General features: G+C 36.8%; 1 protein-coding gene across 1 annotated transcript in view; it reads right to left on the bottom strand.

Annotated features, from left to right (window-relative positions):
* The window catches only part of Dnah3 (dynein heavy chain 3, axonemal), a 184,373-nt gene that overhangs the window by 93,015 nt on the left and 77,780 nt on the right, over positions 1-13,578 (bottom strand). The window contains exons 24-26 of the mRNA XM_074178952.1: positions 8,049-8,250; positions 3,931-4,161; positions 890-1,201 (exon numbers count right to left, since the gene is read on the bottom strand). Coding sequence (XP_074035053.1) covers positions 890-1,201; positions 3,931-4,161; positions 8,049-8,250 — 745 coding nt within the window. The remainder of the gene's footprint in view (positions 1-889; positions 1,202-3,930; positions 4,162-8,048; positions 8,251-13,578) is intronic.

Here is a 13,578-nt window from a genome sequence, read left to right on the forward strand (position 1 = left end):
TATAGGCCTCCAGCGCCCACAAGTCGGCGTTATCGCCCACTTCGAGAAAGACTAGTATAGTTTCTTTCTTGTAAATCAATATTCATATGGAAGTAGTTGTTTCGAGGGTGCTTTTTCTTCCAGTTTGTATCTAAGGGTTACTTCTTTGCATGGTCTGTCTACACATCTTTGTGAAAATTTTCGAATCAAATTGATTTCCTTCATCCCTTTTTAGAAGATTCCCACATTTTTTTGTATGAAGACAGAGAAGTAGAAAGCGAAAATCTTTTTCCCAAACCCAAATGGGGCAGAATGTGGTAGACGATAATTGCTAAACCCAGCTGCGAAATGAAATTAAAACAATTTGAATAGCGGTTTCCGCCTAATACAGCGCAGCGCTGCTCCTGGACGTTCCTATTGTGATTGTAGTGTACCATAGTTGTCAGTTTTACCACTATGAACATAACACTCATCAGTTCTGCAATTTTTGGCAATATTTCATTGAAGTTGATTGAAAAAAATAAACCACGATGAAGTTATGTGGTACAATCACAGTACCGTTGCATTTTACCATGGTACGTAATAGACCAAGTCAAATTATGATACGTGTACTGCAAAACTAACATTGTTGGCAACACTGCGAAAGTACGGTTTGTATGGCAAATGATGTGTCAAGTGTCTACATCTTTTTTAAATTCACCTTCCACTCATCCCCCACTAATCTTCTATATTCTATTTCCCTACATGGTTTTCAACTACGCTAGCACCATCTATGAATTAACCCCATCGCCATCCAGTTATTTGGCCATAAAGTTTATCAACTAATAATATTTGTACAATGAATATTCTGATTATATAATGGTCAATTTCAATGACAGCTGTTGAGGATTATTATCAATTATTGAATCACCTGAATTATTTCTCCAGACATGAGACACAGTTTCTTATTGTCATCCAATACAGTATTCATGTTTTCTATCCAAACGGCGTCCACCGGACCATCAAATATAATCCATTTCCTATCTGGCGTATAACTGTTTGCAAAATCTCTGAAAGTTGTGGCAAGAACCCCGTCTGACCATTCATGAGAAGCAGGGTCAAACTGTCCGTAAAGCTGACCCATAGTTATTGCTTTGGGGTTGATCACCTTGTATATTACTTGGTGTTCTATTAGTTTAGATTCTTTGCGACTGGCAAGACTTCCTAATCCTTCTCCCAAACACTGAAAAACAGTAACAGTTACTTACTGGAACTACACCAAAAACATAATGATAATAATGTTTTTATTGTTTTTCACTAAGTTTTACTGTAAGTATGATCTGTAATGTTATTCATTGACAAAAAAATCTACAACTCAATAAACTATAGACCCTGAAGAAGCTTCCCATTAGAAGCGAAAGCTTGGCAAAGTAAAGCAGAGTTCGGATTTTTTGACTAAGAGACCCCATTAATCCATTATACTGTATATATATATATATATATATATATATATATATATATATATATATATATATATATAAATCAAAAGGAGGAAATTCATGGACATGACACTCAAGAAATATGGAGGCAAACCGCGGACACGTGTTTCTGGCTATTGGCCTCCATATTTCTTGAGTGTCATGTCCACGAATTTCCTCCTTTTGATTTATATCATACACACTCAATAATATCTATATCTCTGTATCCTGGACCCGGAAGTCACGCAGGTAGCTATAGCTGCCTACGTGGTGATGTTAGATGATGCCTGGGAATGCTGAGTCTTCTAATTGAAACCACAAATGTGCGGTTGGCTCCTGTTGGTGACACCGTGCATATGTGATGTTTTTTTTTTCCATTTTTGGTAACCAGTTGTTGTCCACCTTTGCAATTGGCTGCACCGCGCTGATGAGGCCAATAGCCAGAAACACGTGTCCGCGGTTTGCCTCCATATTTCTTGAGTGTCATGTCCACGAATTTCCTCCTTTTGATTTATATCATACACACTCAATAATATCTATATCTCTGTATCTATATCCTGGACCCGGAAGTCACGCAGGTAGCTATAGCTGCCTACGTGGTGATGTTAGATGATGCCTGGGAATGCTGGGTCTTCTAATTGAAACCACAAATGTGCGGTTGGCTCCTGTTGGTGACACCGTGCATATGTGATGTTTTTTTTTTCCATTTTTGGTAACCAGTTGTTGTCCACCTTTGCAATTGGCTGCACCGCGCTGATGAGGCCAATAGCCAGAAACACGTGTCCGCGGTTTGCCTCCATATTTCTTGAGTGTCATGTTCACGAATTTCCTCCTTTTGATTTATATCATACACACTCAATAATATCTATATCTCTGTATCCTGGACCCGGAAGTCACGCAGGTAGCTATAGCTGCCTACGTGGTGATGTTAGATGATGCCTGGGAATGCTGAGTCTTCTAATTGAAACCACAAATGTGCGGTTGGCTCCTGTTGGTGACACCGTGCATATGTGATGTTTTTTTTTCCATTTTTGGTAACCAGTTGTTGTCCACCTTTGCAATTGGCTGCACCGCGCTGATGAGGCCAATAGCCAGAAACACGTGTCCGCGGTTTGCCTCCATATTTCTTGAGTGTCATGTCCACGAATTTCCTCCTTTTGATTTATATCATACACACTCAATAATATCTATATCTCTGTATCTATATCCTGGACCCGGAAGTCACGTAGGTAGCTATAGCTGCCTACGTGGTGATGTTAGATGATGCCTGGGAATGCTGGGTCTTCTAATTGAAACCACAAATGTGCGGTTGGCTCCTGTTGGTGACACCGTGCATATGTGATGTTTTTTTTTTTCCATTTTTGGTAACCAGTTGTTGTACACCTTTGCAATTGGCTGCACCGCGCTGATGAGGCCAATAGCCAGAAACACGTGTCCGCGGTTTGCCTCCATATTTCTTGAGTGTCATGTCCACGAATTTCCTCCTTTTGATTTATATCATACACACTCAATAATATCTATATATATATATATATATATATATATATATATATATATATATATATATATATATATATATATATATATATATATATGTATATATACATATATATCAGATGATTATATGTAAACGAACAGTAAATATTTTTTCGAATTGATGTTTTGTTTGATAATTTTTTAGGCATTCAGCAGGTCATTGTGAAACTTGATATCTCAATGATAAATCGGATTGGGATGACAAATCTCATAGTTTTTTTTTGTTTATACAAGTTGACTGTAGGCTTCTTGTGGTTCAACTCGAATATACACCTTATAATTTTATTCTGAAGTTTTTTAATTGGTTTCATTAAGAAATTTGCTGCCCATACTGATATTAGATATTGAATTTTGGAATATACTAATGAAAAATAAATCAATTCAAGGTATTTTAGGGGTACAACATTTCTTATTTTGAATAAAATTACAATTATGGGAGCTATTTTTTTGTTATCGTTTCAATGTGGTCTCCACGATACATTTTCATCGAGGTTGAATGGCAGAGCAACTTCTGAATAAGTCATTCGTGACAAGATCAGAAGTTGAATTTTGCCTTTTGATAGGTACCTGGGTAGATTGTATATATTGTATTTCAAACACTGAATTTATTTTCTTACCTATCAATAAAAACTATTATTATTAATATCTGAAATGAAACCATGAAATCTGGCACTAGGAGATAATTCGATATTTTCATTATTGAATTTGATTGGATCTTTTAAATCAATCTGAAAATCAATTTTGAATTCTTATAAACTATTTCCATTGAAAATTGATGTGGTGTCATCAGCAAACATTTGTAATTTCCCAAATGAATCTATTCTAGCCAAATAATTGGAACATATAAGAAACGAAACAGGAACAAATGTTGATCATTGCGGTACCCCACATATAACACATATAACAAATTATGTCGCCAATACGGACATATTGCTGTGCATTCAAAATAGTTGTTTACTTGATACGCAGAAGTTTTTCCTCCCATAGGTTTCCCAACTATCATCAAACCATGTCTGACTAGAATCATTTCGTATATCTGCATGCACTTCATAACAAACCATGGTGTCGGTTGTAAGTTCCTTTTCTTTATTTCTGCAATGAGGCACTCTATCAGTTCAGCTCGCTCGAAAGATGGTAGTTCAACTCCAGGAAACAAATCGTTGTAGATACCCTCAAAGAGGGGAACATCCTGAAAAGATGTGATTTGATATATACGAAGTAATGACATTGTATTTTTTCAATCCTGATAAATTGAAATCGGCATAGGACGATTTCTAGTTCGAAGAAAGTAAGTAATAGATCCCTTTTTTGGGAAAGAAAGTTTTTGGCTTTCTACTACTCCATCTGATACAAAAAAATGTATGGCAGTGAAGCCTTGAATATATTTGAGCAAGGCCTCTTGAAATATCAATTTTGAATTCTTATAAACTATTTCCATTGTAAATTGATGTGGTGTCATCAGCAAACATTTGTAATTTCCCAAGTGAATCTATTGTAGCCAAATAATTGGAACATATAAGAAACGAAACAGGAACAAATGTCTCTGTACTTCTGAAAATGTCAACCACTCGTGTTGGTGATTGAGAAATTTTACTAAAACGAATGACAGTCAACAATTCCTAAAACGTTGGAAGACGTAAAAGTTCAATTTTCTATTTCTTTGGAAGATTCTCTCATCCATTTTTTTGTATCAGATGGAGTAGTAGAAAGCCAAAAACTTTCTTTCCCAAAAAATTAATCACTCCTAAAAATATAACCCTTTCAAATCTAATAGATCCCCATTTGAAAAAAAAAAATAATATTCAAAATATCCCATAACTTGTATTCTATTTTATTGAAGTATCTTTTTTCACCAAAATACGAAGAACATTTGTCTCTGTACTTCTGAAAATGTCAACCACTCGTGTTGGTGATTGAGAAATTTTACTAAAACGAATGACAGTCAACAATTCCTAAAACGTTGGAAGACGTAAAAGTTCAATTTTCTATTACTTTGAAATGAAGAGAATCATCAATGATGATTAGTGTTGGCGATATGATGCGGACTCAATGAGAGGCACGCAGTACATTCTATGAAACACATTCAGATCGTAAACCAATTCCTCATTTTACTGTGAACAGAATAGAACAAAAATACAAAAACTTACGGCATATTGTACAAGATTGCACCAAAATAAAGTAGACCTATTAGAAAATTTGACAATTATATCTCGTTTTCTCACAAAATACAATAATTTTTGATTCGACTCAACAGTTTATTGTTGAGTCAAATAATCAATACTTCATTCCGCAGAATGTAATTCAACGAAACTGAATACCGCCACATTTCGCTAAATCTGTGAGTGCTTTTGCAAATAGATCCTTCTCAGATGATGGATAGGAAGAGGAGGACAGTAAAATAGGCCACTAGATCAACTGATCTTATCCCGTTAGTCTTCTTTTCATGCATTCATTCAGAAGTTCAAGTCTACACTTGAAGACATGGCTATATCCAAGACTAAATTGTATTCTATCTCGAAAAAATGTTCCGATTATCCGGTGGAACGTCGAGAAAATCAGTTGAGCAACAGACAATACTGTTGTCTTAGTCAGATGTGCCCCGTTCTCTACTGATAAGGAGTAATACCCCAAAAGCAATATGTACGTCCTGCTGCTAGACAAATGAGAAGCTAATGCAAGATTTCTCTCTGTGAATACACTTGCACAAATGCCTGTCGGTTATAATCCAATATCCGTCGTAGTATTACTCAAGAAAATGCGCTTTTTCGGTGGTCATGCTTATGCTTATATTCGCTTTCTTGTTAAGCATTTTAATTGTTCCTTATTGTGGAAAAGATGTGAAAGCACGTTCATGAGCTGATTTTATGAAATGAAGGTCACAAAAATAGATTTTGAAATGCATTATTTCCAAAATACAGGCTGTTCAATTTTCCTGAAAAAAATTGTAAATATACTTTGCCATAATAATGGAAGTAACTTGACACATGGTAAACAATAGAATCAAGTCATGACAACTAATTTTTGGTGTTTTACCCAAGACAAAATTGAACGGGAAAGAAAGTTTTTGGCTTTCCATCTTTCCTAAAAATTAATCACTCTGAAAAATAAAACCCTTTCAATATAAAGAAAATTGGACGTAACAAGAAACGTCAGTGGCTTATATTGGTCAATAACGTTGGCAAAATTGTGTTTCGAACATCCACTGTACTCAATAATTTGTACCTAATTAAGGCTTGATGGATCTCTTATCACTAAAAAGAATAGTGACTAAATTTCACCAGAATCGGAAAAAAGTTATTTATCCTACAAAAAAAACTTTTTCAGCAAGTTCAACAGTGTGCATCTTGAAAAGAATACATTCCTGGATCTATGTCCATGCGAACTTTTTTTCATAAAATCAGCTCCATAAGTCACCCTTACATTTTTGCCACCATATATGTTCGTCCAGAAGCGACTGATAATTTCGGAGATCTTCGTCCGAGATTGAACCGCAATGAAGTAGTAGCACACACCAGCTCGTGAACGAAACCATAAACGGAGAAGCATCCAGTGTACCCGTAATCTAACAGAAATCAAAGCTGTCCAACGATTGGTTTTGAGAGAGATACAGTACGCCAACAATACCACGAAAGCAGCCAGTCATTTGCTGTAATCCACTCTCAAAAAATTTTGAGAGAGAATATCTCTCTCACAAATCATTGGGCTTCGAATTACTTCCGCATCCACCATATTCTCCAGATCTGGTTCTCAGCTACCTTTTTTTGTTCTCAGACTTCTAGAGAATGTTCGCTGGGAAGAAATTCAGCATCGATCTAGAAAACTCCAAGGATAACTCCAAAAATCATAGAACAGATAAAAAATTCCATTTTATTGCGTAATCAACAGTTGATTTTGAAATATGCTCTGCCATCACTGAACCTGTTTCACCTACATATAGACAGATTTTCACCACACGGACTAGCTTGCGACTAGTTTCATTTTCAAAACTAAAATTTTGTTTCAGTTTCGAAAACAAAATCGAAACTTGAATTCCACCACAAAAACAAAAATTAGTATGAGTCGCGTGTTTTGTTAATAATAATAATAAGTTTATTATTTACCAATATATAAAGTAATAGAGTAATGTTTCAATGACAAAAACATCTAATGAAGGTGAACAGATGAATAACCGTTAGTTGCTGCAACCAATTTCCCCACAGTCTCCTTAATTTTCCACAGTTTTCCAACGATTCCACAACAAAAACAATTTTGATCATGCTTTCTCTATACTCTAGACATCTAAGCAACACAGTGCTTTAAAAAAGTATCGTGCATAGTGCACGAGATCTCCCAGACAAGGCTGCTTGTACAGAGTCGCACTGAGAAAACGATCGATTTTGTTTAATGATATGCGGTCGGGTAGGTACAGGAAATTTTTCATGCTCTGTTACGCCAACAACGCAAAGTACGAAAATTGCATTTAGAAAATGTCAAAATTAGGTACTTTTTAGGTGCTTTTTAGGTACAGAAGTCAAAAATTAGGTGCTCTGTAACTTACACCGCAACTCATTACTTAAAGTTGCGTTGCTAGCAGTATGTGATGCTAGCAACGCAATAAAAATAATAATAAAATAATGAATGTGAAAACACTATTAGGTGCTAATTAATTGTTGAACGGTGCGGATCGTAAAATTTTCTAATTAATAAACAAAAGCTTCCAATTTCGCTAAACAACAGATCTGAGAATTAGGTGAATTTATTAGGTTTTGAGATTCAAAATGATAATTCCCTAAAATGTCAACCATGTTAAGGAAGCTAAAGAACAGAAATTTAATTTTTTCATCAAATTATCAATTAAAAGGCAAAGTTTATGCATACAAGTTACTGACGAATTGGGTCTTCAATGTTTTATTTCACGCAGTTCAGCTTCGTTCATCATTAGATTGAGGGAAGGTCAAAATCTCGAACAAATACTAAGAAACAGAAACGCATTTTCTCTTCCAAGCATTCATTCTCTCTCTCCTCTTCTTTCATTTCCTCTTTCACCACCTTTCCCAAACTAGAAATACACAAAGTTAGGACTTCCTCGTTACTTACTTGTGCCAAAAACTTTGGTAAATTAACATCTATTACGGCTCTCAGTACAAGTTGTGGTTCTTCAACATCTGGATAACCCCTTCTCAGTGCCCCGGCAGCCAACAGAACGGACTTTACCGCTCTCATCCCATAGTCATAATGATTTTGAGAAGATAGCTGTTCGGAACACAACTTGTATGTATGAACGATTTTTTGAGATAGACTGAAATTGAGGACAGAATTTTGAACATTTTTTTAAAAGCTTGCTAATATTCAATATTTTTCCAAATTTTGAAAGATATTTATTTGTGTATTCAATATCATTCTGCCATTCTGCATTTATCCGCATTAATCTCAAAAACGGTTTTTCCGATTAGGGAGCGGTTTTCACTAATGTATTGTAGTAATCTTCACTTAATAATATTAGTACTTATCTGATTTATCTAATCAGTTCATGAATGAAAGAGTCATGTTGAGGGTTGTAAACCGAGATTATTTTGTGACAACCCCTGTTCAGTTGAATTTCGACCCCCCGGCCTCAGTACCGTGTAATCGAGCACTGTCAATGCCGTATTGGATACACTGAAGGGATCGTTTGACAAAAATGCCAACTCCCCCTCCAGCACGTCCAACACGTTCTCTGTGACAATAGATTCGTTTCTCAGATGTGTCTCTCGGACTAGAGCCACATTGATGTTGTTCTCAATCAAAAAGTTCTCAAAGTTAAGTTTCTTTGAACGAATGCCATTAGCATTTCAAAAAACTATCTTCAGAGATCTAGGCAACGTTGGTTGTCTAGACATTGGCAGTTCCGGCTATTTACGTCAGTATTCACCGTGAACATTTTCTGTAGCACGGGGAATTTAACAAACAGCTTTTTCATCTGGTCCAGTGCGGTATAGATATCTGAAACCCCCTGAGTCTGAGGTGAGGGTTCAGGTCGAGGGGAGGTGGGCTTTACTATACTGCTTGCACCCTTGGATGCAGCTTTAGCAAAGCTGACTCCTCCTGGACGCGTCCAGACCTCGCAGGTCTCCCTGAAGGGGCTGGTTTTTTGGGAGTTTGCTGCCTTTTGCGTTGTACCTTGAGGTACGCAGGGCAGCCACGGTAATTAGCAGTGTGGGCCCCTTTGCAGTTATTGCACTTCGGGGGGTCAGACCTGGCCTTTTTGCAGGCACTTGTCAAGTGCCTGCCAGCGCATTTGACACAGATGAGCTCTACTAGGCAATTGCGCTGGCAGTGACCAAAACGTTGACAACGGTGGCACTAACCCACCGAAGTTTTTGGGTGTTGGGGTTCGACCTGAACCTTCACACTCAAGATGTCTTTGACCTCAAATATATGCTTCTGGTCCCTGTTTACCAAAACAAGGATCAGAGGAATCGGTTTGCCAGCGCGCTTCATGCGCGTGACACTGGTGAGGTCAAAGCCCTTGGCTTCGAGCTCCTCACGAATATCGTTGACTGCCAAGTGCTCTGGCACTCCCCTGAAAACGGCACGAATTTGCCGTTCCTCAGGGGGTGAATAGGTATGGTGAGGGATTTTCTCCTTCACCAAGAGTCTTGCCAGTAGACGATAGTTGTCAGGAGACTCCGGTTGGATCTGGATACCGTCATGTAGGTTGACGGCTTTTGGAAACTCAATTTTCTCTCGAGCCGTCAACTTTATCAGTGTCCTTCTGGCGGACGACGATGGGCGGGATTTTGGCCTTAGTGGCCAAGAAGAAGGAATGTTTCATTTCAGAGGGGTAGGGGAGGTGGGCTCCACCATTCAAATAGCGACTTCAAACATTTGTTAGGGAAAATTTCAAAAAATGCCATTCGGCAGATTTGGCTGAAACTTTGGGTAACTTTTCAAGTATTTATACTCTGTATAAAAATGTTTTTTAACCAAAGATATGAGAATATTTTGCATTTAAAAATGTGGGAACATCCAAAAATTTGAGTTCCCGCGAATGAAACAGAAAACAGTATTGAAATATAGTGAAGTGGGAATCAAAATCAACTCATGAAACTGAAACCTGTTTTCTTCATAAACAGATTTTCAATCATACAAATAGGCTACATAGTTATCATCAGTTGGATTAAAATGTTGATATATTATAAGATTGGTAGATACTTGATGAAAATACCTAATATATTTGGCAATACCAAAAGAGTAATATTAAAATAAGGTTTAACACTGATATGAATTCAGCAAATTCATTCCAATTTTTATGTGGAAAATTACAATAATTTACAGCCAATTTACGACTATAATGCCAAAGGCAGTTCTTTGTTAATTTCTGATCCCTAAATGCGGAAATGATAGTAAACATTTCTCAACACGTAAGGTTTTTGGGTTATGATTTTTTTCACAAAAATCAATGAACACTACATTCCAAATTTGCTTTTTCCCTATATTGAGGAAATTGTTCAAAATCTGGCAACACAGCGGCTCTGCCCAGTATTCGAATCTGCTTCCGCTGTATATTAGACTTGTACGGGTTGCCTCTAGAAGTTCCGATTCTCGAAGTTTTCAGAAAACACCAGAAATACGGAACCGCTATAAAAGTAGCAGGTTGCCAATCGGAACATCAATATTGTTTTAACTCGAGTAGTAGTGGGTTAGTATTATTGAAGCGAGGTGAACAATCACGCGAGTATTAAGAGTATTTCATAATAGTGTTATCTTTGTGAATAAAATGAGTTGACTCCTGTAAACGCATTATCACATATTTGAGCTCGATGTACGCAACAGTACAAAAATGTCCAAAGTACAGAAACGTGGCTGCGTTAATCCCGCAGAAAGTTTTTTCTATGTATGTGGTCAGTTTACTCCTGAATCGCAGAAACGGCCAATTAATCAAATGACCAAAGTAGCTTACCAGAAGTATTTTGGATGTGTTGTTGATGATCAAGATCGGGATTGGACTCCTCTTGTATGTTGCCAAACCCGTGCAGCAAATCTAAACAACTGGTTAAATGGCAAACGCTCTTCTATGCCTTTTGCAGTTCCAATGATTTGGCGAGAAACAACAAATCATTACAACGACTGTTACTTTTGCATGACAAACGTGTCTGGTTTTTCAAAAAAGAGCAAACACAAAATTGTATATACAGATAATCCTTCGCAAGAAGGCCAGTTCTTCATGGGGAAGGTTTACCAGTTCCAACACCCCCTGGCAAATTGGAAGGAAGATTTGGAAATGTATGAATTAAATGACCTAGTTCAGGACCTCCATTTGGCCAAAGAGAATGCTGAACTATTAGGGTCTATGTTTGTTTGAAGGTGGTTGACAATGTTTCGTGGTGTATTTCATCAGTTCGGACTTCCATTGTCTGATATAATATAAATTGATTTGAAAACCCTGAAAAAACAATTAAAAAATTAACAAGATTAACCGGAAATAACAATTTTATTAAACGAAAAACTGAAATTACAAATAAATAACATACAAACAACACCCAGACAAATGAAAATTGAAATATCAATAAAAGCTGAAAAATTAAATTTAAAAAATTATTATTAACAAAAAAAAAAGAATAAAAATTAAAAGATTTCAAACCAAGTTATGTCACGACGTTTCGATTATTAGTATCCATAATCGTCCTCGGGTGGTAACTGAACTTATTCCTCCGAGATCTGACTATTTATAAGTCGTTCGAGTGCTTTCACCTAGCCCCTCTTCACTTTTTCTGCTTCATTGGTTTTTAACGGGAGATGACCGTTTGGCGGAAATTGGTCGTTTTTCGCAGGATTAGAGGTTTCCATATATTACGTATCTCTACGCTAGCTTGACTAAATGCGTTGTTGGACAAAATATAAGCGGCTTCTTGAAATTTTCTCCTGAACCAGTGTTCCTCTTTGTGGATGATTTCAGCTTGAGCCCACTTGATGTTATGTTGATGAGTCCAAACATGCTCTGCTATTCCGGATTTGCTGGTTTCTCCTCGCTGTGTGTGTTTCTTGTGCTCAGTAATGCGAACTTTCAATGGCCTCTTAGATGTATGATTCTCCGCACTCGCAGGGTACCCGGTAAATGCAATTCTTGAAATCGCAGTTTGGTGGCCTGGTTTTTGTAAGGCTGCTACGGATAGTGTTCCCAGATCTGAAGCAGGTCCTGATGTTGTACTTGGACCCAATCCTCCTTATCCTTTCCGATAATCCTCTGATGTAGAGAAGCACAAATACTGGTCGTGGCGACCTCTCTTCCTTGTGGAGTTCTTGATGTCTTCTAGCTAAGGCCTGTTCTACCATCACTCTGGAGTAACCATTCCGTTGTAGGTCATTTTTGATAATGCCTAGTTCCTTTTTGAGACCTTCCTTTGTATTACAGAGTCGAAAAGCACGATCAAGTAGAGTCTTGATGATTCCTCTCTTATTCGATTGATGGTGGTTGGATTTCTGGTTCAGATTTTTCCCATTTAGTGTCAGTCCTCTTCACCAATACGTCTATTAGGGTCTAGATTACAACAAAGGAATTTACTAGCCCCTAAAACCAAAGTTACAATATTTGGGAACTGTAACCATGAGCTAGTCTCGTTTATAACTATGCAGGATAAAATGTTTTTGAAATTACTATGTATCTTCATCAAGTAACAGCCGAATCAATCAAAAAATATTCTAACTGTTCTAAAGTTATAATACGTGTTTTGAGAAAGAAAGTTTTTGGCATTCTACCAAAAACTTTTTTTTCAAAAAAATTAGTCACTCCTAAAAATAGAACCCTTTTTATTATAATACGTATAAGACGCAAATACGTAGTGACCTAAAGGTCATACGACTATCACTAGGTCTTCAGGGCGGATTTACGAAGTTTTGCTGTTTGCTTCGCCTTTGGAACAGTAGGGCAACACAGAGTCATTATCAAGTAAAAGAATGGCCTCCGAGAGATAAATATATTCCAGGTCAAGCTAACCTGAAGAATATACCTCTTGGTGATCCCAAAAACGTTTTGTTTCCTCCATTACACATTAAACTGGGGTTCATGAAACATTTTGTAAAATCATTAGACAAAGAAGGTGATGCGTTTAAATATCTTAATCAGGTTTTTCAAAAGCTCAAGGAAGGTATATTTGTTGGACCACAAATTAGAAAAACTACTAAGTGTTTGATCAAAAATTACGTAATATTGAATTAGTTGCGTGGAGTTCTCTCAAAAGAATTATTTCGCAGTTAGAGAACACGAAAGTAGAAAATTATGAAATACTTGTAGAAGAACTACTTGACAACTACTGCATAAAGGGATGTTGCATGTCTCTCAAAATCCATTTCTTGCACTCCCATTTGAATTTTTTCACACAAAATTTGGGTGCTGTCAGTAACAAACAAGGGGAAGGGTTCCACCAAGACATTCCGACAATGGAGCAATGTTACCAAGGCAGATGGGATGCAGCAATGATGGGGGATTATTGTTGGTTCCTTATGAGGAAAAACGATGAAACATATAAACGAAAGTCAATATTTGCAAAAAGGTTATGCACAAAAGACTTCATTTGAATATTTTTCATGTGAATTGTAAATAAAGTCTGTTATCTTCAAAATATATTGTTTTTTCTTGTTTTGATCT

Source organism: Leptinotarsa decemlineata, unplaced genomic scaffold (assembly GCF_025532065.1).
Source record: "Leptinotarsa decemlineata unplaced genomic scaffold, Ldec_3_MD MMD2_tig00004307_RagTag_RagTag, whole genome shotgun sequence".
Lineage (NCBI taxonomy): Eukaryota > Metazoa > Arthropoda > Insecta > Coleoptera > Chrysomelidae > Leptinotarsa > Leptinotarsa decemlineata.